The sequence below is a fragment of the Barbus barbus genome (assembly GCF_936440315.1).
Source record: "Barbus barbus genome assembly, chromosome: 2".
NCBI classification, from domain to species: Eukaryota; Metazoa; Chordata; class Actinopteri; order Cypriniformes; family Cyprinidae; genus Barbus; species Barbus barbus.
Genome location: NC_136730.1, coordinates 28,024,656 through 28,048,593, shown reverse-complemented (window position 1 = coordinate 28,048,593; position 23,938 = coordinate 28,024,656). Strand labels below are relative to the sequence as shown.

The 23,938-nt window shown below is 37.1% G+C and overlaps 3 protein-coding genes and 1 pseudogene across 5 annotated transcripts; 3 read left to right on the top strand and 1 right to left on the bottom strand.

Annotated features, from left to right (window-relative positions):
• Position 1: 1 nt before the first annotated feature.
• On the top strand, positions 2-4,273 carry LOC306881421 (uncharacterized protein F13E9.13, mitochondrial-like; the record flags this gene model as incomplete). Its single annotated transcript, XM_079435518.1, has 7 exons — positions 2-45; positions 394-551; positions 629-711; positions 1,599-1,779; positions 1,871-2,021; positions 2,156-2,283; positions 4,046-4,273. The coding sequence occupies 7 exons, from the start codon at positions 2-4 to the stop codon at positions 4,234-4,236; spliced, it is 936 nt and encodes a 311-aa protein (XP_079291644.1). The 3' UTR covers positions 4,237-4,273.
• LOC306879069 (tumor protein p53-inducible nuclear protein 2-like) lies at positions 3,302-12,661 on the bottom strand. Of its 2 annotated transcripts, XR_013784983.1 has the most exons (5): positions 12,537-12,656; positions 11,133-11,291; positions 10,447-10,582; positions 4,782-5,079; positions 3,302-4,236 (listed from the first exon to the last, which is right to left on the bottom strand). XR_013784983.1 is itself a non-coding variant. In XM_079431761.1 (4 exons), exons 2-4 carry the CDS (start codon positions 11,260-11,262, stop codon positions 4,851-4,853), a joined length of 495 nt encoding a protein of 164 aa, XP_079287887.1. In that variant the 5' UTR covers positions 11,263-11,291; positions 12,537-12,661; the 3' UTR covers positions 4,267-4,850. The 2 variants fall into 2 exon arrangements, 1 of the variants encoding a protein (XP_079287887.1); XM_079431761.1 differs by lacking the exon at positions 3,302-4,236 and having other exon boundaries at positions 4,267-5,079; positions 12,537-12,661.
• Positions 12,662-15,800: 3,139 nt separating this feature from the next.
• On the top strand, positions 15,801-18,607 carry LOC306881412 (protein C19orf12 homolog; annotated as a pseudogene). Its single transcript has 2 exons — positions 15,801-16,057; positions 18,342-18,607. The product of its transcript is annotated as a protein C19orf12 homolog (transcript).
• A 507-nt stretch (positions 18,608-19,114) lies between these two features.
• LOC306879146 (protein C19orf12 homolog) lies at positions 19,115-21,189 on the top strand. The gene is made up of 3 exons (XM_079431892.1): positions 19,115-19,172; positions 19,374-19,551; positions 19,866-21,189. The coding sequence occupies exons 2-3, from the start codon at positions 19,392-19,394 to the stop codon at positions 20,129-20,131; spliced, it is 426 nt and encodes a 141-aa protein (XP_079288018.1). The 5' UTR covers positions 19,115-19,172; positions 19,374-19,391; the 3' UTR covers positions 20,132-21,189.
• Positions 21,190-23,938: the final 2,749 nt, after the last annotated feature.

The following is a 23,938-nucleotide window of genomic DNA, read 5'->3' as shown; positions in this document are numbered from 1 at the left end:
AATGAGGCGTGTGTTTGAAGACGTCACTTGGGGGGCGGTACCGAGGTAGCGGAAGTGCGTCGAGCACATGGCTAGCAAGCTCAAGAAGTAAACAATCCGAGTGTTTGGTCTAAATAGTTGGATTTTATCACGCTGTTGTGTTGGTAACATATACAATGCAATGTTTTGGCTGTGCTGGGCTGGCTGTTTGAGATATCAAGTGTTGTCACGGTGATATAGCGCATTTTTGTGGTCCCGTTGCTGCTGTTGGGTTCCGCAGGCAAACCAGTTTCACTATTGACTGGCGCCCCCTTACAAATAGACTATATACTACAATATACAGCAGCGATTTAAATATCATATCAAATGCTCATGTGGAGGACTTAATACATGTAGCTTGGGTGTTGTCATTAGATCCGCACTTTCTATCACTAATATAACCTTTGAGCAGTCACATGACCATCAAAACACACAGATCTGGGGTTTGTTCACTGAAGAAATTAAGTTTTTCAATCTTTTCGGAGGCTTAAAATCAAATGTCATAGGCATGATTCATGTCGGAGCCTTGCCAGGTAATTAACGCATTTATGCCACCAGTACAAACTTAACAGAGAAGAAACACAGAGCTCTTAATGTATTTGTTTGGCAGGAACCCCCTTGAACCGCGCAACTATCTCTGAGGTCACAGAGCAGGCATGTCGACAGGCGGACATTTACCACCACGCAGGACTTGTATGTGTTCAATATAGGAGAAATGTATACATCATCATAGAATTATAATCATATCGCGCTTTCTCATATTCTAAAGTTTATTATAATGATCGAATCTTTTCCATGAATAACCGGTGTCGGGCATCGGTTTAAACGATTCATGAACCGGCGAGAGTCTGACTCATTGAACAGAGAATCATCTTCCACATGTCAGAGTCGTAATGAGCCAAGAACACAGGAGAATTTGAGTGAACCCAAGATTGGAATGATGGGATAAAAAGTTACTTAAAATACATGACAGTTATTAGTTATTAATTATAACGTTTTAATAATCATTCTTTTGAGAATATGTCCAAACTACTATAACGGCACAGAGGAACGATATCGTTGGAATGGAATCACTTTCCTTACTATTTTCTTTCAACTGATGAAGGATAAAATGTCGACAGCGATACGCTTTAAAGAACTTAAGCAATAACTCGCGCCTATAATAAACGATTATCTTTCATTGGTGTAAACAGTGTATGTATCGTTCTTGGTGTAAACATGAAGTAGGACTGAACATGGAATTGCTATAAACAACTTTATTAATGTAATATAGAAAATGGCATATGGCTTTGGTGGAAAGTTTAGTAAGAATTTTTCAACCGGTTCTTTGAAACGAGCTGTTCAAAAGAACCGATTGGTGGAAACGAGTCAGAAAAGTCTTTGGACTACTCTACGGGTGCCTGCAAGGCCCATACCTTGCGTTCTTTAGGAGATATTTTTACATGTTATTTCAAATGTGACTGAACGAAATTACACCAAAACAGTCTTAGACTTCAGAATTGTACCTTCGTCAGTTGTGTTTCTGGCCAGTGTGTGTTCAAAGAGTGACTGCTAATTTCAGACAATTCTGTCTATGACAGGATGGGCTGATCATTGAAAATATGCACGATATTCCATACACCCTTGAGGTGGGTCCAGAAGTGTGTGCATCCATGACAGCTGTGTGTGCAGCAGTCAGGGGCCTGTATCCTTCTTGGCCGCTTGGTGTTCAGATTCTCTCAGCTGCAAACCAATCAGCATTGGCTGCTGCCCTGGCCTCAGGTGTTCACATGACTGTACAAGCCATCACGAATGCCATTCAAACCGAAGTATTCTCTGACAAGATATTTAATGAATATTACCTTCTTCACAGGGCTGGATTTCATCCGTGCAGAGGGGTTTGTGTTCTCACATGTTGCAGATGAAGGCCTGTTAAATGCTTGTGCTGGTGAGCTGATGCGCTACTGCAGACACATTGGAGCAGAGCATATTCAGATCTTTACAGACATCAAGAAGAAGCACAGGTATGATCAGATACGAGTATGTTGCGTGCAACTGGGTGGCCACAGAGCTCTAAAGAGGCACAACACAGTGTGGTGGTTTCTGTGTTATTGTGTCACATGATCACATGAGTTATATTTGAAAACGGTCATTACAGTGCTCATGCCCTAACTTCAGATGTCAGCATAGCTGAGACGGCCCGAGCAGCTGAGTTCTTCCTCTCTGATGGAGTCATCGTCACAGGAACTGCCACTGGAGCACATGCTGATCCAGAGGAACTGAGGGGTGAGTCTGGCAGCCTAATGGCTTGATACACCTTAATGTGACTGTAAAAGTAGTGTGTGTATTTTTATGTTATATACCACATCTTCATTATATCATTAAGTAAATTGTGATGCTACCCACATCCAGTATGTCCTCTTATTCTATGCACAGCATTTAAAAGTTGGCAAGTTTTTAAAATGTTTTCCAAAGACGCCTATTATACTCACTTAGGTTGCATTTATTTGATCAAAAATACAGTAAAACAGTAATATTATACATTTTAAAATATATTTGTTATATTTTAATATACATTTAAAAAAAAAAATTTGATGGCAAAGGTTAATTTTCAGCAGTCATTACTGCAGTCTTCAGTGTCACATGAGCTTTCAGAAATGCTTCTAATATACAGATTTGGTGCTCAAGCAACATTTCTTCTTCTCAATGTTGACTTTTGGATTTGATGTATTAGGCCATACTGTGGCCATCCTAGTATGTTGTGCATGTTTCAATTAGGCAACTTTGATCTGCCACAGTACAAACCAACTTATCTCATATGTCATCTTGACATTTGTCTGCAGCTTCCTAACATCTCACAAAATAAAATCTAACTAGCACTATTGCTAATTAGAAATTTACTGATGCAAACATCATTTGCCAATGTATCTTATGGTGATCAGTTTATCATACAGAAAAACATATTTGATATATGGTCAACAACATGTGTACAGTGCCACACAAACAATTTTCCAGGGCTTTCATGTGACCAGCATGATGCCTGAGTTAACAGGACTTTAGACTTTTGCTTTTTCATGTCCCTTTACACTCCAACACTGCCTTTAACATTTTTTAAAAATACAACATTTATACTTTTGCAAAAAAATATTAGTAAGGACATTTACATTGATAAAAGTCATAAATACAATTCTTTTGAACTTTCTATTCATCAGAGATGCTGAAAAAATATCCTGGTTTCCACAAAAATATTAAGCAGCACAACTGTTTCCAACATTGATTATAAGATGTTTTTTTTTTTTTTTTTATCTTGAGCAGCAAAATAGCATAATTTCTAGAGGATCATGTGACACAGATGACTGGCGTAATAGCTGCTGAAAATTCAGCTTTTCCATCACGGGAATTAATAACTAAATATATTAAAATAGAAAACACTTTGGGAATAATTTCACAATATTACTGTTTTTACTGTATTATTTATCAAACAAATGCAGCCCTGATGAGCAAAGCAGTACAGCTTTAACATTAATGCACTTTTGTGATACACTCTCAGTGTTCAGTCCCATTCAGAGGTTAATATGCTAATTTAGTGGTTAATCCACATCTAATATCTAATGGAGCCCATCAGCCAGGTGTGTAAGTCCTTAAAACAGTGGTGTCCTTGGGCAGAAAGGATGCTACACAGCCCCAGCCTGCTTCCTGCCCTCCCTCAAAACCAGTGGCCTTGTATGGGCTAACATAGACACCAGCGCTGCCAGCTATTTTAAATCCCACTTCCAGATGGCTGGTGATCATGGAAGGCTGTAAACATAGGAATGAAAACCAGGCCCAGCCTAGTCTGCCACTGCCCTGCTGCCTACTTTGGAATTGTGCCTATTGCCTTAGTTCTGATCCATTGGACTGGGGAAGCTGTCAGATGGAGGATGAGCCACAGTCTGCCAGAATCCTCATTACAATTAAGGAACAACATGTTTTTGTATTTTTATGCATGCATGTAGCAGAAAAATGTTCTCACACGTTTTGCTGACCCATTTTCTGATTTGTGTAACAGAGGTTACCCAGTCTGTCCGGATCCCTGTTCTCATCGGCTCTGGTGTAACCCATGATAATGTGGAGCACTACCTTCAAGCAAGTGCCATGATCATTGGCTCCCATTTCAAGAAAGGAGGTTACTGGGCAAATGGTGTGGATGCGGAGAGAGTCAAAAGGTTCATGGGGAAGATGCATGAACTTCGGGAGTAACTGTTGTAATTGTACAAAAAATAAACAATGCGAAGATAAAATATTTATTTTTCACTTTTTAAAAGGTTTTATCAAATACATTCTTGACGATAAAAAATAAAGCAACACCAAAAAGGCATTTAAATACATAAAGTCAAATAACAGTTATGAACAATATAAATCACCGGCAGTAAATCGCAGCATATCGCTGTCATGCAAGTATCACCTTAATATTTGATGTAAAAATGCATTGCCTTATACAGTACAGTCTTTCATTTATTTTAGGCTTTAACACTGAATGTTTTTTTTTTCTTTTAGTTAATATTCATGCACCAGTCACAGCTAAACTAATATGGAAGCACACACACATCATTACACGGTTTGAAAATGTTTAAATCCTAGACTATTAATGCAACTCGCTTGTAATTTTTTAACACATGCTTTTCAGTTATTTCAGTGTCAGACTATCAGTGAGACTTTAATAACACACTGCATTTATCAAAACGTTTTTCTTAATCCACACTAGTCTCAGGGGAATGGTTTCATGGCACGATTTGCAAACATACCCCTTTAAAACGACTATTCATTTATCACAAGGCTTGCTGTTCAGTGGTTTCAGACGCAATTGATTTTTCTCAATAGTTGTACAGGCGCTGAGTGGGCTGTTTGAAATAGCCATAGTGGCGCTCTGAAGGTGAATTGCGTGTTCTTGCGAGGTTCTGCCTGTTGAGGGCACCACGGGTCAGCTTTCTGTGCTCATTATAGACTCTGGCACGCTGCACTGAGAGCAGAATGGTGCTGCAGGGCAAAGGGCTGCCCCATGCAGCTAACCGCCAAGAAACGTGACGTCTGATTGGCACAGGCCTAAAGGGGTAGATTGACAAATCACAAGCCAACTTAACCACAGTTACAACATGGATATATAGGTTACATATCAATGGATTTGTTTTCTTCATATTATTTTGGTATGACTTTTGTGCTTATGCCTAAAGTCATAAATGTGGCCCATATGGAATGTGATTCTCAAATTCAATCCACAGACCTAGCTTGTGTGTGTGTGTGTGTGTGTGTGTTCATAAAATATTGTTTAATAGATAATTTCGCACACATCTTATTTAAATTCCATGGAGGCCAGTAAGATTTAAGGTTTAATTTTGTTATAAGAAATCAATTTTATTCAGTAAGGATACATTAAATCAAAAGTGACAATGAAGATTAATATTTCAAATAAGTGCTGTTCTTTTAAACTTTATAGACCTTTTTCTGAACGCGGAAGTCTTGCCTGGCTAAAACGGTGATTTACATTTTCGGTTTCTAGTCACTTTTACATATTTTCCGAGCCGATAATATAATGTGAAAACTATGAAAATGTTGTTAAGAATTATGTGGCGCCATTGTTTCATCACTTTACAGTATCGCAATGACCGTCTTTTTGCAATAAAGGACCTGTCATAGTTTAATGAGTGGGAAGATGACACGAAATGAGAGTTTAGCTGCATCGGGGCGAAGTTCAGGGGATTTTGTCCACAGAATGATAAAATCAAACATTATTTTAACATATTTTATTATTTCACACTCAGTATTTTAACTTAAGTGCTGCAAGCCATGCATACAGCGCCGGACATGACAGATTTTCTGGTACGCAAAACAAGTACTTTTAAGTCCTTAGCTTATTGCTGTTACTGTGACAGCCAACAACAGCATAGCATAATCCTCCACACATTTTTATATTAAGTTATATCGAAAAAGTTTAAATTCAGTCAATCTTTTTTTACCCCGTCTTAACTGATTTTTATGGAGACCGGAAGACGAGAGCACCCAAACGGAAGTTAGAATCCATCATGGCGCCGCTCATCGGTTGGACCACAAAACCAGTCATAAGTGTCAGTTTTTCAAAATTGAGATTTATACATCACCTGAAAGCTGAGAAAATAGGACAATATTTGCCCAAAGATACAACTATTTGAAAATCTGGAATCTGAGGGTGCAACAAATTCAGAATATCGAGAAAATCGCCTTTAAAGGAACACTCCACTTTTTTTGGAAATAGGCTCATTTTATAACTCCCATAGAGTTAAACAGTTGAGTTTTACCGTTTTTGAATCCATTCAGCCGATCTCCGGGTCTGGCGGTAGCACTTTTATCTTAGCTTAGCATAGATCATTGAATCGGATTAGACCATTAGCATTTGGTCATCAAAAATGACCAAAGAGTTTCGATAATTTTGCAGCAGGCACAATGATATTACACAGCTCCTGAAAGTAGTCCCCAGCTATATCATAGGCTACTGAGCTGGGGACTACTTTCAGGCGCTGTGTAATAGTATTGTCAAAAATATCGATATTTCGATAAATATCGATACTGAAATATCTGAACGGTACCAATATTAATTTCCCGAAGTATCGATACACCGATACTAGCCGAGCTGTCACTTTCACTTCTCTCCAAAGGCGCGTGGACAAGCACCACACGTGACCGCACTCGTCTCCTTCGCTCTGGTTAAAGGATTAGTTCACTTTTAAAAAAACTTTTGCTCATAATTTACTCACCCCCATGTCATCCAAGATGTCCATGTCTTTCTTTCTTCAGTCGAAAAGAAATTAAGGTTTTTGATGAAAACATTTCTCCATATAATGAACTTCATTGGGACCCAAACGGTTCAAGGTCCAAATGACAGTTTCAGTGCAGCTTCAAAGGGCTTTAAACGATACCAGACGATGAATAAGGGTCTTATCTAGCAAAACGATCAGTCATTTAAAAAATAAATAAAAAAGTTTAAGTTTTATAAGCACAAATGCTCGCCTTGCTCTGTTCTGTGATGCGCGTTCGTGACGTCACGTAATACGCAATGACGTTGAAAAGGTCACGGTTGACTTAGGCGGAAGTACCGAGTCAGTGTTTACAAATGTGCGGAAGGAGGACCATATACACATATTCAAATGTCTTTGTGTCAGTTTATCGTTTAAAATGGCCATTTCGTGTGCGTATCCTGGGTGTTTTAATATTAAAAAGCCTACTGACTCGGTACTTCCTCCTAAGTCAACCGTGACCTTTTCCACGTCATTGCGTATTACGTGACGTCACGAACGCGCATCACAGAACAGAGCAAGGCGAGCATTTGTGCTTATAAAACTTAAACTTTTTTATTTATTTTTGAAATGACCGATAGTTTCGCTAGATTAGACCCTTATTCATCGTCTGGTATCGTTTAAAGCCCTTTGAAGCTGCACTGAAACTGTCATTTTGACCTTGAACCGTTTGGGCCCCATTGAAGTTCATTATATGGACAAATGTTTTCATCAAAAACCTTAATTTCTTTTCGACTGAAGAAAGAAAGACATGGACATCTTGGATGACATGGGGGTGAGTAAATTATCAGCAAAAGTTTTTTTTAAAAGTGAACTAATCCTTTAAATAGCAAAAGCGAAGTGAATAGAAAGATGACTGCTCTGGTTGTTAAAGAACACAGCAGGAGCACTATCTGTAGGGATCTATGATCTCCGCGATGCAGAGAACGCGCACGGAATCCAGTCATAAAAACGGAATTTACAGTTTAATGCGGAATGTCACGGAATTTGTCAAAGTTTGGATGAATTAATCAAAAGTAGGTCATTACACTTAAATCAAATCACCATATGGACTAGTATCTGTAAATATTAAGCTGCAAAAGTCGATTTAAATATGAATCCTGCATGTTCTGCGCGTCTCTGTGTGAATGTGCTGCACGTGCGGTTTTGTTTATGTGGCGCTCGCGGTGATTTCAGCGTCTGCCGTCTCAATGAGGACATAAATACATCAACAATATCTCCAGAACTGATCTGAAAGGCACTTTACCAGCATTTTACCATTTAATTCGAGTAAAACTAGCGTCATATCATACACACACAGAACTTTAGAAGTATTTACGGCAACCCGTCAAAATAAAGGTTCGGTTTAACTTTTGGTTTAAATTTGGTAACAATAAAACATAAGGTGAGAAAAAAATAAAACATTTCATACGGCCCTAAACATGTCATTTTTGTTACACTTTTAATAAATTAAATGTTAAATTGATAATTTTCATGATTTTAATGAATTAGACATGCTTTTAGATTAATAGCATTTAATTTGACCATTAAAAAAAACGGAATCCAGAAACATTTAAATGGAAAAAATTGAATGTAGAAAAAAATTTAACAGAATTTGGGGAAAAATAAAACGGATTTCATAGGGCCCTATATCTGGAAATATTTTGGTTATGAAGCAAATGAGAATATCAACAAATAGAACTTTGGATTTTAATTAGTACATGTATTAGTAAACGTTAGTTTCAATTAACATTTAACTAAGATTAATAAATAAATCAACAAATGCAGTACCTCGAGACATTTTTTGTTCATGTAAAATATACCGCATGTTCTGGACTTGTTACATTTATCTTTAAATTAAAAAAATTACCCCCTTAATATTGTGGCAGTTTTTTTCTCCATGGTATCGAAAATGGTATCGAATTTCGATATTTTTCAAGGTATCGTATCGAAGTTAGAAATTCCAGTATCGTGACAACACTACTTTGAATGAAATGTACAGGTAGATGGAACACCTGCTAGGCATTACTGCCGGTCGCACCTCCTCCGGTGCCCACGAGTCAGCTGCAGGTTCATCAGCCAGGAACCACCATTCATCAACGTTTCACTCCTTTAATCCTGGAACGTCTCCTGGTGGCGGAGCAGTGACAGGGACGTCTCCCTGTCACCCCCTGCAGCTGTTATTGAGGTTAGTTGTTTTTTCCCCAGCTCTTGTCTTTCCTCCTCAACCAGAGCCAAAAGCTCCCCTTCTCGGCCTCCTCCGCTAGCTCTTTAATTGCCTTCTTTAGAATCCCTCCAGTCACTCCTACTTCCTTCAGAAGGCGTGTGGTTGACAGCCCCACATAGCCTCGGCATCCAACCTCCACTGGGTAGATGGTGGTCTTCCAGCCAGCCTCCCGGCACTCAGTAACCAGTTCTGAGTACTTGGCCTTCTTGCGTTCGTAGGCGGCCTCCACCCCCCCCCCTCCGCTGGTATTGTGAGCTCAATGAGCAACACGGATTTTGCCTTGATGGACCACACCACTATGTCTGGGCAGAGAGATGTAGCAATGATCTCAACCGGGAAACGGAGCTGCCTGTCTAGGTCAACTCTCATTTTCCACTCCTGGTCAGGGGAAAACGGCCTATATCATTGCGCCTGCTGCACCCATGGTACGGCAGCAAAGTTCCTTGATTATTACGCCGGAACGAGTGTATAGTTCCTAGCCATATCAGCCTAGAAAATCGCAACATTTCATTTTCCGTCGGTTTTAGTACACAATGTAACTGCAGAAGAGTCAATCTTTAAATAGGAAAATTATCTACACTCTTTGGTCATTTTTGAGCGAGATGCTAATGGTCTAATCCGATTCAATGATCTATGCTATGCTAAACTAAAAGTGCTACCATCAGACCCAGAGATCGGCTGAATGGATTCAAAAACGGTAAAACTCAACTGTTTAACTCTTGGGGAGTTATAAAATGAGCCTATTTCCAAAAAAAAGTGGAGTGTTCCTTTAAAGTTGTCCAAATAAAGTCCTTAGCAATGCATATTACTAATGAAAAATTAAGTTGATATATTTACAGTAGGGAGTTTACAAAATATCTTCATGGAACATGATCTTTACTTAATGGCCTAATGATTTTTGGCATAAAAGAAAAATCTATAATTTTTGACCCATACAAAGTATTTTTGGCTATTGCTACAAACATACCCCAACGACGTAAGACTGGTGTTGTGGTCCAAGGTCACATATTATTATTATTATTAATAATAACAATTAAATAACAGTTTACACAAAGCACACCTGCCTATATTACGCAAACCTGTTTTCAAAATGAATAATTAAAAAAGTCTCCAAATCAGAATATTAGAATGAGACAATGAAGACTTAAGTAATACTGCTGAATTACACAAATATCTTTTGTCAGGAATAAGTGACATTTTATGTTCAAATGTAATAGTTATTTTTAACTAATATTTCACAAATATGTAGTTTTTATTGTATTTTTAATCAGTTGCAGCCTTTTTGAGCATGAGACTTCAAAAACATTATAAAAAATGTTACTGAGCACCAAACATTTGAACAATAAAGCATATAAACATGTCATTTTAAATGATTTAAATAATGAATATTAGCACTAGAAATTATACTTGAACATTTTTAATTGTTGTTAAATGTACCTAGCCATGTCCTCTGTTTCTTCATCTGAGCCAAGGTCTTCCTGATCACGCCTCATTTGGTATACAGACATGCTGGGGTGTTCGATCAACAGGTTCTCAAGAACGTTTGTGTCAGCGGAACCAAGTGACTGATTCTCTGCACAGGAAGCATAAACGACTTCAATTCAATAGCGTTACTTCAGTAAGCTGTACAATATGAGGGATACTGGAGCTAGTTGTCAAACAGGTGTTTTTCTCACAAGGACGATGACTACCTTTAAGTTTTAGAGTGTAAAGATAAACACGTGTATGCAATTAAACCACCACATTAGGATACATTCGGACAAAATAAAGAAGGTTGTTTGTAACTGCTCAACAAAAGGTTAGTTTTGTCATGTATTTTTAAATGTTACACTTTTTTTATCATTTATTACAATATGTCACAATTGTATGTAGCATTTACTTTTGAAAATTTTAACTTTTTTATCCCATGTTGAAAATGGTCTTTCATATGTCTAGTGAACTGGCAGGTTTTACTTGTATATCCAACACACACAGGTGCTAGAAATAAAAGTATTGACACTTTAAGCTGATACGATGTGATTACTAATTGACATCAATAAACCTAAGAATTATTCTTTATGGTAAAAAAAAAAAAATCAGTCACCTTTTATCAGTAATTGGAAAGTATAACCAAAATAACTCACCGTGTATCTTTATAATAACCCACTCTCCATCATCAAACTCAAGGAGGTTCGCACAGTTTTCAGTTTCTTCTACGACATCGCTGTCTTTCTCTTCTCTTCCTACCAGCTGTGCAAGGAATCTACTGATCATTTTCTGTTATGGCTTTGTCAGATCGCTATCTGTTAAAAATATACATCACAAAAAGAGTTATGTTGCCCTCTAGTGGAATCGACCCCCAATGCAATATTTCTTCTGCAGTAAAATATTGAAATGAGCATATTTTGCATGCAAGTATCTTTCCTTCTGTTGCTAAAGTTGTTGATGGAAAGTAACGTGAAAAGCGTTTCAGGTGTCACATCAGACACCATAGACAGCTTTATGTAGTATTAAATGTAAGGTCATGTTCTGCTGGCCTGGTACAACTAATGCACTTGGCACGAATCAGCTGATTGAACTGAGACATGGTGTTCCCTTCCACAGATGGCTTATTTTTAACATTGTCTGGTATTCCTTTCTAAATTTAGCTTGATTTTAGACTAAATTCATGTATGAATCAGATAATCAACGCTCCTGTAAAGGATAAGATATGTGCAGGCATGTCATCCTGCTCTGCTAAAGGCAAACACTAGGAGTTATTTTGCAAACTTGACTCTATGAGCCCACCTTACATACACAAAACTGCCATTTTTTTCAGGTTTGAATAGAATCCAACTTACAAACATAACTTATTTTTACACACCAGATGACTTAAACCATCATGACATTTCACAAAATCCTAATTGTTTATAGCACTTTGTAAGACCCTTTTGAATATATTTAGTTTATTTGAAATATTGGTGATGAAAACATCGGTTTGACTTTTTTTTCTTTCTCATTCCAAACAAAGGGCATGCTGGTTCATCTACTGTATTTTATTTTATTTTTTTGTATTTTTTACACGAGTTTACAATGTTTCTTGGTCGTTTTTTAATCATCAGTCAAGAGCTATACACTGTTATGTTTATTATTAATAGCCTAAAATGATCCACAATGAAGTGGGACAGGAAGGACTGATCAGCTAAAGCGTCGAGACTTGTTTACAAGCGCTGACTGTACATTTCTTCATATCTACAGAAATAACTCTACCATAAACATAAGAATAGTTAAATAGGTGGATAATCGAAGAAGCCAACGACATTAATAAATAACAAACTGCTTTTGTCTATCTATTGTCCTTCAGAAAGTTTCAAATGGAGCGTTTTAATAAACTAATAAAGTGTTTAAACACATTTGAGTGTTTAATTACAAAACAATCATCTTAATTAAACTGTAACGTACAGGTCAGTGTAGTTTTATCGACAAAACAAAACACATTCACAGGTTACTTTAAACTGCGAAGAAATTTGACATTTCAGAAAGATGCAGAACATTTAAGGTTTGCTCACCTTATTAGCTGTTAGAAAAGTAGTTTTTGCAGCTTGAAAACTTCTGTGTTATCTTTATTGTGTCGCAGTCGCTCCTGTCGGTGTACAGTCTGGACTTGTTTATGTACCCGAGGCTCCTCCCCCTTGAGCTTGACTGTACTCGACTGACGTCGATAAGCTCCACCCACGAGGCTTGGCGTCACAGTGGTATTCGCACATGCGGATGTCCTTGTTTACATACATACTGGATGTCTCACAGGTGTTCACAGATATCTTAAACAACACTGAAGAAAAACATTGATTTATTCACAGCCGCAGAGCTCACTTGTCAAACTGAATGGTCATGGTGCTGCACAATATAACTAAACAAGCTAAACCTTTCAATTAAACCTAATATAAAATTCGGAATTTAAGAGTATGACATTTTGTTTCAAAGTGTGTAATTATTTTTATTTTGCACTATATAGCATATGGACAAAAAAAACAACACTTTTTTTGGCTCACCTTTGCTTTGCTCCAAGACCTGTTCCCCCATCTGAGTCTGGTTCCTCCAGGTTTTTTTGTTTTGTTTTTTTCCCCTCCTTCATTCTGTCACTGATGGAGTTTTGGTTCCTTGCCACTGTCGCCTCTGACTTGCTTAGTTGGGAACACTTTCACCCTGTCTGGTTTCACAGACAAGGCTTAAGCCTAGTCCTAGACTAAAATGTAAGTCTGAGCTGTTTCAACTGAAAGAAGCTTGCACTGACTGATCTTAAAACATGTCAGTGCCTTTGTTTTGTCTTAAGATGCACACCAGTAATGCTTTTTTTTTCTAAGGCATGTTAATAAAAATGACTTAAATGTCCTAATTGAACTATGGCCTAATCCTGGTTTAGGCTAAACCCTGTCTATGAAACCGGGAGCCTGTACTATGAAGCCGGATTAGCTGGCTAGCCAGGTAAATTTCAGTTTGCACCAATCCTGGATTTTAAGTACCATGAAAGTGTCTAGGCTTTTAGCTGCATTCATTGCCATAGTAACTTACACTCCACAACTAACCTGCGCTGGGGCAGGTTATGTTCTGAGTTGGAGATCTCAAACTACAATTGGACCAATTAGATGTGAGCAAAGTAATATGTAATACAACTAAAAAATAAATAAGCAAAGTAATACAACTAAAAAATAAATAAATGAATTCTCTGGCCAAAACCAAAAATTGAGTTATTTTATATGATTTATATTATTATTAATCCATTACACACAATCAATTTTAGTTTAACAGTTATTATAACTCATTTATTTTAAATGAATGTTAATATATACAGATTGTATATAAAATGTAGAATCAATAGATAACACTTTAAAAATGACTATATGACCTTACGTGTTTGAGTCTTTATCGCTGTATATTTCCAACTAAACTAACTTAAGTTTCACTTGTGACTGCAAGATAATTTCTTTTATTTGTCTTCTTTCATGAACAAGTACTTTTTTCATTGTAAATGCATCTAAATTAATCATATTCTTCAATCTCTTAACCTTTAGCAAAACTTTTAACCAAGGCTCGTGATTGGCTGTTTGCCAGTGATGTCACAAATTCATGTGCACGTGCTCCACAAACTCAGGATCAAGCCTGAGTTGACAAAGAAAGTTGATGATCAGCATCATGGTACCAACAAAGCTGGATTGGAGTGGTTTGGTTATGTCAACTCGAAACTAATCCTGTAACTCTGAATTTGTTCATCTACCATCAAGGTATAGGCCCCGGGCCTTTCATTTCCAGCGGTATCGTCGACTTGATTGCACAGATTTAAACTGACCTGAGCTGGACGATGACATCACTGAACTCAATGATGAACTGCCTTTAACTGAAAATTGAGTGTTTACTTTTTTTTTTTTTTTTTTTTTGCACTGACACACTATTTTCCTATTTGATACTGTAAAGCTGCTTTGACACAATCTGTATAGTTAAAAGCGCTATATAAATAAAGGTGATGAGGCCTCCAACTCTAAACTTGACTTCCACACTTCGGGGGGTTAATAACAACAAGTAGTCCAGTCATTCCACTTTACGATTAACAGTTTATTTTTCCTCTTGTTTGCAGTTACAACATTACGATCACAGCTGTTGAAAACTGATTTGCTTCCCCTGATTCCATTTCCTGTCAATGCTTAAATGTGTGTCACCACAGGGGGGCGCCGACATAACAAATTCATCAACCAATTAAACTGGAATATTTATGAAATACACAATTAAATAATACAAACAAATATCATTAGCATGATTTAACATAAATAACTTAAAGTTCATCCAGGGCCAACAATAAGACAACACAAAATAAAAACAAAATATTAAAGTTGCCATAAAAGGTGACTTGACTCCTGGAGCCTAAATCTTTTTCTTTCTTTCTTTCTTTCTTTCTTTCTTTCTTTCTTTCTTTCTTTCTTTCTTTCTTTCTTTTTGTCACTTTGAAGGGTGGTGTTGTGACACACACTGCACAAACTTAATGTGGCCCTCCAGAGGCCAAAACAGCGTGGGACAATCTTCTGAATAACATAAGCCAATGCCAATTCTTTATTTTATTTTACCTGTTTATCTATGTAGAAAAAAAAAACACTTTATGAGAAACATCTGCTAATAATTACATTTTAAAATGAATTCATCTCATTTGGATGACTATCCTGGAACTGACAGGATCTTGGATGCATACACTAATCTACCTAATATGAATTATGAGTGTGAGATGCGTTGTCTGTCGTGTTCATATTAATGGTCATGGTGGTAACACAAATTAAAACGAGAGGGCTGGGGGCCCGCAAGGCAAACAGCTCTACATCAGATGAACGGACTGTGGAAGTGTGCAAATGTACTTGAGCAATCCCACACTGATTTCACCCAGAGTGACTTGAACAGGCGACTTCTAGCTCCTCTTTGAAGAAGAAAAGGTAAGCTTTTTAAAAACAAATTTCAATTTATAATCATATCAATATGTGACAAAATTATCTGAAAGTGAATTGAAATATATTTTGGTTTAAAATTATAGCCTGTATTTTAATTATTTTGTTTTTTTTTAAGATAAAATTGTTTAATCAATAACGCTGAATTTCTAACAAATAATTAAAAAAATTAGTTTTTAAATTAGTATTTATTTTTCTATTGTTTGTTAGCAGAATAGTGCAATCTAAATGAAGGCTGTATTACTGTGAGCAATTAAATTAGCATATCATGGAATGATTTTATATAGTTGATAGTGTTCTCAGATGTTGCATGTGAATGGGCAACTCGTTGATTAAAGTACTTCATTTATGTTTGCTATCAGCGTGCCTTTCTGTTCTTCTCATTTGTGTGTAAAAGGGCAAATGATCCATTAGTGTTTATTTCCAGGTTTCTCTTGACATCACAATGAGCAGTCGAGTGGATGATGTTATGCAGCTTTGCTGTGAGGTCTCGGCCAGCAGGAAGATGAAAGCAGCTGTGAAGAGCTCTGGAAAGGGAGCTGCAGCGGCTGGTGGAGGTGCTTTTGTAGGGGGGATGGTTGGAGGCCCAGCCGGAATAGCTGTTGGTAAGACTATGCCTCTGTTTTCCATGCAATCTACAAACTTTCATCTACTTTCATCACAGGGTGGTGTTATAATATAATTTTTAATGGCCTAGTGCAGTGTTACTCAACCGTTTTTGCCTTCAGTATAAAGCTACTCCATCAACACCAAACTAGATAAAATATATATTATTATACAGTCCATGGCCAAAAATATTGGCACCCTTGGTAAATATGATCAAAGATGGTTGTGAAAATTAATCTACATTGTTAATGCTTTTGATCTTTTATTTAAAAAAAAAATGAAAAAAAATCTAACCTTTCATTGGATAATAAGAATTTAAAATAGGGGGAAATATCATTATGAAATAAATGTTTTTCTCTAATACACATTGGCCACAATTAACAGCACTCTTTTATTCAATACTTTTTAAAACCTCCATTTGCCAGTTTAACAGGTCAACATTTTCTCCTATAATGCCTGATGAGGTTAGAGAACACCTGACAAGAGATCAGAGATCATTCCTTCATCCAGAATCTCTCCAGATCCTTCAGATTCACAGCTCTATGTTGGTGCTTCTTCTCTTCAGTTCACCTCACTCATTTTCTACAGGGTTAAGGTCAGAGGACTGGAATGGCCAGCAGAAGCTTGGTTTTGTGCTCAGCTACCCATTTTTGTGCTGTTTTTGAGGTTTGTGTTTGGATTATTGTCCGGTTGGAAGATCCAAACATGGCCCATCATAAGATTTCTAACAGAATCAGTCACTTATTGATTTTTTTATCTGTTGGTCTTTGATAGAATCCATGATGCCATGTGTCTAAACAAGATGTCCAGGACCTCCAGCAGAAATATAAGCCCACAACATCAAACATATAGCAGTATATTTCATTGTACACATGGGGTACTTTTTATCTCTGTGTTCACCGAACCCATCTTGAGTGTTTGCTGCTAAAAAGCTCATTTTTTAGTTTCATCTGACCATAGAAGCCAGTGCCATTTGAAGTTTCAGTCGTGTCTGATAACTGAATATGCTTGAGTTTGTTTTTGGATGAGCTAGGAGAATTTTTCTTGAAACCCTCCCAAACAACACGTGGTGATGTAGGTGCTGTTTAACATTTTTTTTAAGGTTTTCTGACCCCGAGACTCAACAATTTTCTGCAATTCTCCAGCTGTGGTCCTTGGAGAGTCTTTAGCCACTCAAACTCTCCTTCTCATCGTGCATTAGGACGATATAGACACACGTCCTCTTCCAGGCAGTTTCATAACATTTTATGTTGATTGAAAATTCTGTCAATTATTCAATTATTGCCCTGATGGTGGAAATGGAAATTTTCACTGCTCTAGCTCTTTTCTTAAAGCCACTTCACTAATTTGTGAAGCTCAATTATCTTTTGCTGCACATCAGAAATATATTCTTTGGTCTTTCTCATTGTGATAGATCAGTGCTTCCCAAACCTGTCCTGGATGACCCCCAGCCCTGCGTATTTTGTATGTCTCCCTTATCTAACATACCTGATTCAACTCATTAGCTCATTAGTAGGGACTGCGAGACATGAATTGGGTGTGTTTGATAAGGGAGGCATACAAAATGTGCAGAGCAGGGGGGCCTCCAGGACAGGTTTGGGAAGCACTGTGATAGGAGGGAAAACAAAGCCCAAATTCCCTTAATCATCTATTTATATTTCTGTGAAACAGGAAGCCATGGCTGGATAGTTTCATGTTCATAATCACCCTGCAGTGCTCAAAATGGTGAATATGAATGGGAATATACTTCAGAAATATTTTACTCATAAGAATTTCTAGGGGTACCAATAATTGTGTCCAATGTCTATTTGAGAAAAACATTTATTTCATAATGAGATTTCCCCACATTTTAAATTCTTATTATCCAGTGAAAGGTTAGATTTTTGTGATTTAAAAAAAAAAAAGATCAAAAGGATTAACAATGCAGATTAATTTTCACAGCCTTCTTTGATCATATTTACCAAGGGTGCCGATATTTTTGGGCATGACTGTAAGTGATAAATTAAAATAAAAATATACATATTACAAATATATTATAAACATACACTTAAAAAAACACTTCATTGATTTTACTTATTCTAATTATTTATAGCCCTAATATATTTTTTTACTTCGAAGTTAGAAGTTTTAGTTTTATATATGTTTATCAAAGCACAACACATTTATTTGAGCCTATGGTTATTTGAAATTGTAACAAAGCTATAGCTATTTACTCTTACGAACAAAGCTAATCATATTCTGAATCATATTCTGTGCATCTCTTAATACATTGTTTTACTCTATGTGGTACTTTGGGAGGTCTCTTGGGAACTTGGATGATCAGTGGCCAATTCAAACCTCTTCCTGAGATCATCAAGGAGCTGCCGCCAAAATATAAGGAGAAACTGTATTCTGATGTCATGGGTGCACTGGGCACACTGGACTGGACAGACGTGACTGGCCTCATTGTTGTGGTTATGGGCAGTGCCACTCTGCAAGAGCAAGTGCTTGCTGCTATCCTCACTTATGCCACAAAAGAGCTGAAGGCTGAAGTGCAGTATGGAAACTGACCACTAGAGGGCTAATGTCACCACCAGCCAGTGTTTCTCAATCCTGCATCCTGTTGCTTTTGTACTCGCTTCTGTTTCTCTGCAGCTCCTGTCCAAACTCCTTTTTAACAATAACATTGTAGCCTCATGAAAACGATTAGTTATTTCTGTGCACAATGCATGTTATTCTAATTAAACGGGTTAATTTGTGGAATGTTCTGTGGTCGTTTTCAGTTAAAACTGTATTGCTTCTTTAAAATATATTAAACAATGAAACGAGTAGCATTTTAAAAATTAAATGACATGTTGCATAATTTTAAGTGTTTTTTTTTTTTTTTAATCCCAAGCAAGACTATATTTTTGTAGCTACTTTTCATGCTAGGTGAATGTCATTCTGGAGAATAGTTTACCAAACATATCTAAGTCTTCGCCGACTAAATGCAGTCAAGGAAGTTATAAAGTAACACGCAGAGAACATCACTGAGCACAGCACGGAAGTGTTCAATAGCCTACATCACACTTATGAAAATGAGACCGAAAGTAACTTTAAGCTGCAAAACCCCTGCTCTGGTTCAAAGACAAACAGGTAGGAACTGGAACATGTCAAATATATTTACTTTATAATAGGATTTACAGCGCGTCATTATTTTCTCAAACAATTAACCGTAGCAATACCTCGGAATGATCGAAGAAATGTTTGTTTCATTGGCTGTTTTTTTCTCCCTCTCTCTCCCGTTTTCTTTATATGTGTGGTGTGACAATATGGTTTATCGTTGTTTATCACCAGGTTTTGTAACACTTCAAAATGGCAAATCGAAAAGATGATATAATGAAACTTTGCTGTGAAATCTCAGCAAATAAGAAGATAAAAGCAGCATTTAAAAACTCAGCGAAAGGCGCTGCTGTTGCTGGAGGAACTGCTTTTGTTGGAGGGCTGATCGGTGGTCCAGCCGGGATAGCTGTTGGTATGTATTACGTTTTATGCCTGTTTTCCTTCTGCATCTTTTCCTCCTAGTTTCATACATATTTTCATTTTTTCCCCAAGCTGTTGCTATAGTATTATTTTATATTAATTTATCTAAAAATGAGATTATTGTGGGTTTATCAAATATAGGGGTTAGTACATGGTATCAGACAAAGCTGTGGAGACACTGGTATTGCTATATTTTGTGACTCTTTATGTCAGTGAAAGATGCATATGTTGTCTATTGTCTTTTTTTAATTCTGGACCTTGAGTCTGTAATAAAAGTTTGATTGATTGATTGATTATATACTCAAGGTGCTGCTGTGGGAGGTGCGCTGGGAGGATGGATGACCAGCGGCCAATTCAAGCCCCTTCCTCAGATCCTCATGGAAATGACTCCTACACAGCAGGAGCAACTGTACTCTGAGGTCATGACCATATTGGGTACACTGAAGTGGACTAGCGTCCCTCAGCTAATAGCTCAAGTTAATGGGAATGCCACTCTACATGAGCAGGTTCTGGGTGCCATACTCAATTATACTAAAAACCAACTCAGTGCTGATGTGCGGTATGAAGACTGACCGCTGGAGAATAAATGTCTCTGGTTTAGTTTAGGTTTTATCTCTTTAATGCATAATTTTTTTTAGTTTTTTTTTTTACTGGGGGATACTTTTTACTGGGGTTTAGCCATTAAACTTTTTAGCCTATAACTTTTTAACTACTCGCTTTTTTTTTAGAAATAAGTATGCTTATGGATGTTAGGGCATTACAAGTTCTAAACATATTAATGTCAGAAGACCAAAACACTGGCTTATTTGTTACAGAGCTAGTTTCAATGCTTAAGGACAAGCTAGAAGAACAAGTTGCGACTAGTTTGCATTCTTCATCTCATATGTGAGTTTAAAACACTATAGAATGTATAAGATGTCACTATACGGAAGTAGAATATTACAGGCCTACATGTTTAGGCTACACAGTTTACAAATCAGAAAAATAGGCATGATCATGATCAGACATGATCAAAAGCACATCCTCTGTTCATTTAATTTGTCAATACAAAATGTGTAATGTAGGTGTTACTGCATATTGAGATGAATGCATAAAGAAAAACATAAAAGTGACTGTGCAAATGTGTCTTTTTAGCCCAAGTCAAAAATGTGTCAAACAAGTGCAAAATACAGAAGCATAGAAAAAAGTTATTGTTCCACTAAAAAGACACTAAAAAACTAAACCTAAACCACAGAAAAAAATTAACAAACAAAAAAGCCTGTGGCCATATATTTACATACACATACACACACACATCAATGCATGTAAAATACGGCCACTGAAAAAGATAAAATATCCAGCAAGTAGCAATTATGTGGGTGAAAACACCTTGTTGATGTCAGAGGAGAATGGCCAAACTGGTTCGAGCTGAAAGAAAGACAACAATAACTCAAGCTGAAAACAATAACTCTAATAACCACTCATTACAACTGAGGTATAGGGGAGAGCGGGGACAAAAGTAACACGGAATGAAAGTAACAAACTGATTTTCTCAGTTTACAAATCAGACAAATAGGCATGATCATACCTCTCTTCATTCAAGTTGTCAATGTAAAATGTGTAATGTAGGTGTTGCTGCATATTGAAATGAATGCATAAAGAAAAAATGAAAAGCGACTGTGCAAATGTGTTTTTTTATCCCAAGTCAAAAATGTGTCAAACAAGTGCAAAATTCAGAAGCATAGAAAAAAGTTATTGTTCCACTAAAAAATGAACTAATCCTAAACCTACCAATTATGTGGGTGATAACGCCTTGTTGATACCAGAGATCAGAGCAAACTGGTTCGAGCTGAAAGAAAGGCAACAATAACTCGAGCTGAAAACAATAACTCTAATAACCACTTGTTACAACTGAGGTTTACAGAAAAGTATCTCTAAATGCAAAACACATTGAAGCTTGAATTAGATGAGCTACAGCAGCAGAAGACCACACCGGATGCCACTCCTGTCAGGTACGAACAAGAAACTCAGGCTACAGTTTGCAGGATAACATGCCATGTCACAAAGCTCAATTCACCTCAAACTGGTTTCTCAAACATGACACTGAGTTCATTGTACTCCAATGGTGTGGTGGATTGAGAGATTTGCATAATGGATGTGCAGCAAAGTGATGCTATCATTTCGATATGAGCCAAAATCTCTGAGGAATGTCTCCAGCACCTTGATGATGTAGCATCTGCTTATGATCCTTGATGGTCATTGGGACTTCATGTCTTAAGAGACCCTTTTAGCCTTTTGAAATTTGCATATAATTCACAGCCTAGCCCCACATTCTACATTTATATGGGTGCTAAATTACCAGTGACTGTCCCCCCATTGTCAAAAAGATGCTAGACAGAATTTGTCTGTTCTCTCTCTCAGAATCTGTTCTCTCCATCGGACTTCAAACACATTCCAGAGAACTAAATGACCCTCGATACCAGACACCAACGGCCCCCCTTACAAAATATAACTGTAGTGTAACTGCAGTAAACTTAAGTACAACTGCAGTAAAGCTACAGCATATAAAAGGATAACTGCAATAAAACTGTGATTTGCAATTTAATGAAGTTTAAACACAGTACTACTACAGTACAATATTGTTCAACAGCAGTAAAATCTGCATTAAAAAGAAGCACAACTGGAGTAAAATGAATTAAAACTGCAAAATGGCAACATAATAAAGTAGACAAACAGTACAACTGCAGTTCAGTAATGAAGTTAAATTCATGTTTACTACACTGTGCTGCAGTTATGCTGTATTGTGCAACATGTAGCCAATTCTGTAGTTATATAGTACTGCTGTAAGTACTAGCTAAAGCAGTGGACCACTACTATGCAACATTAAATGATGCTGTTTAGGTGTGTGGTACTCAAAAGCTCTCGTGAACCATAATAAATTCCTTGTGTTGAGTGCACTTGTCCTTTATTATTGTACGGGGTGGGGGGATAATTGCAAGATATTCTGCATGTAAGGGTGCATCTATAATGACAGTCCATTGAGATCACCTAAGATGATATTGATTTTAATTTAGCAAATGTAAATATTAAATTCAGTTCAATTAATTGTTTTGCTTATTTATATGCTTTCACAATAGGTCTTACAAAAATATACATTTCATTTGTCACATTAAAAGATTTAAAGAGTTAGATTAAAACATCAAGGTAAACTGCAGTTTTACAAAAAATCTAGTAGGCATCTGTATGGCGTTCTTACAAATCATATAGGATAAACATACAATCAAGTTTTGTTTGATTTGTACTAACTGTTTCCAAAACATTCATTTTCTCCCCCAACACATTACATTGTGTCACTACAACAAATAATCAGAATGAATCTCGTTCATATGTATTTGGTAAGGGTAAAACGACAAACCCATCTGGTCTTTTTTCAATTTCTAAACATTTGTTTGTTTACATTTACATTTAGTCATTTTGCAGACGGTTTTATCCAAAGCGACTTACAATTGGGGAATACAAGAAGCGATTCATCTTGAAGAGGCAATCAGACAGAGGAAGTGCTCGTAACACCAAGTCTCAGTCATTGTTCAGATAAGTAAATGCTAGCAAGGGAAGGAGAGAAAGATAGAGGGAAAGATTAAGGTGGTCTGTATGCAAGCATCAGTGTCTTGAACTTGATGCGAGCTGCCACTGGTAGCCAGTGCAATGAGATGAAGAGAGGTGTAACATGGGCTCTTTTGGGCTCATTGAAGACCAGTCGTGCCGCTGCATTCTGAATCATTTGTAGAGGTCTGATTGTGTTTGATAGCAGTCCAGCCAGAAGAGCATTGCAGTAGTCCAGCCTGGAAACAACAAGGGCCTGGGTTTGTTACTTCAGCTGGAAGCACTGCCTTGTAGCCTGCACAGAATGTGACCTTCAGTATGTGAGAATCCATGCAAACATAGTCTGTTCGCTTTCTGAGAAAAGCTTGGATTTTATTTGTTAATCTTACTAGTAAAACTGTTCACTAGCGGCTGGTGTTTGAACAACAACGATGTGTTCAATTTTTGCAATCGCTTGACCGATAGTTACCAAGGAGTTGCATCTGGAGTATTTGGAGTCATACTTATCTGTGGTGTAAAGTGTTCCATCACAAACAAACCTCTGAATGTATGTGGCTTGGTTTTGTTCTGTATGAATTTGAGAATTCTGTAGTAAGATCTGATGAGACAGTGGAAGCTCTTTCACATGACCATGACCAAAAAAACTGCAGCTGTTAACCTGTGACATATTTTTGCATAAGGAATAACCCCCGAAGGGCTGTTGAAACGTAGTCATGCGCCATGGAGTCTTCTGCGATGTAAACTTTCAATAATATTTTTAACTCCTTCAGTCTTGCTAGATTCTGAGTTATCTGCAA

Coding starts and splice junctions, on each gene's coding strand:
- LOC306879069 (XM_079431761.1), bottom strand. CDS start 11,262: ATGATCAGTAGATTCCTTGCACAGCTGGTAGGAAGAGAAGAGAAAGAC. Junction 10,583..11,132: donor GGTTATTATAAAGATACACG/GTGAGTTATTTT, acceptor CTTCCTGTGCAG/AGAATCAGTCACTTGGTTCC. Junction 5,080..10,446: donor GAAACAGAGGACATGGCTAG/GTACATTTAACA, acceptor CTACCCCTTTAG/GCCTGTGCCAATCAGACGTC.
- LOC306879146 (XM_079431892.1), top strand. CDS start 19,392: ATGGCAAATCGAAAAGATGATATAATGAAACTTTGCTGTGAAATCTCA. Junction 19,552..19,865: donor TCCAGCCGGGATAGCTGTTG/GTATGTATTACG, acceptor TATATACTCAAG/GTGCTGCTGTGGGAGGTGCG.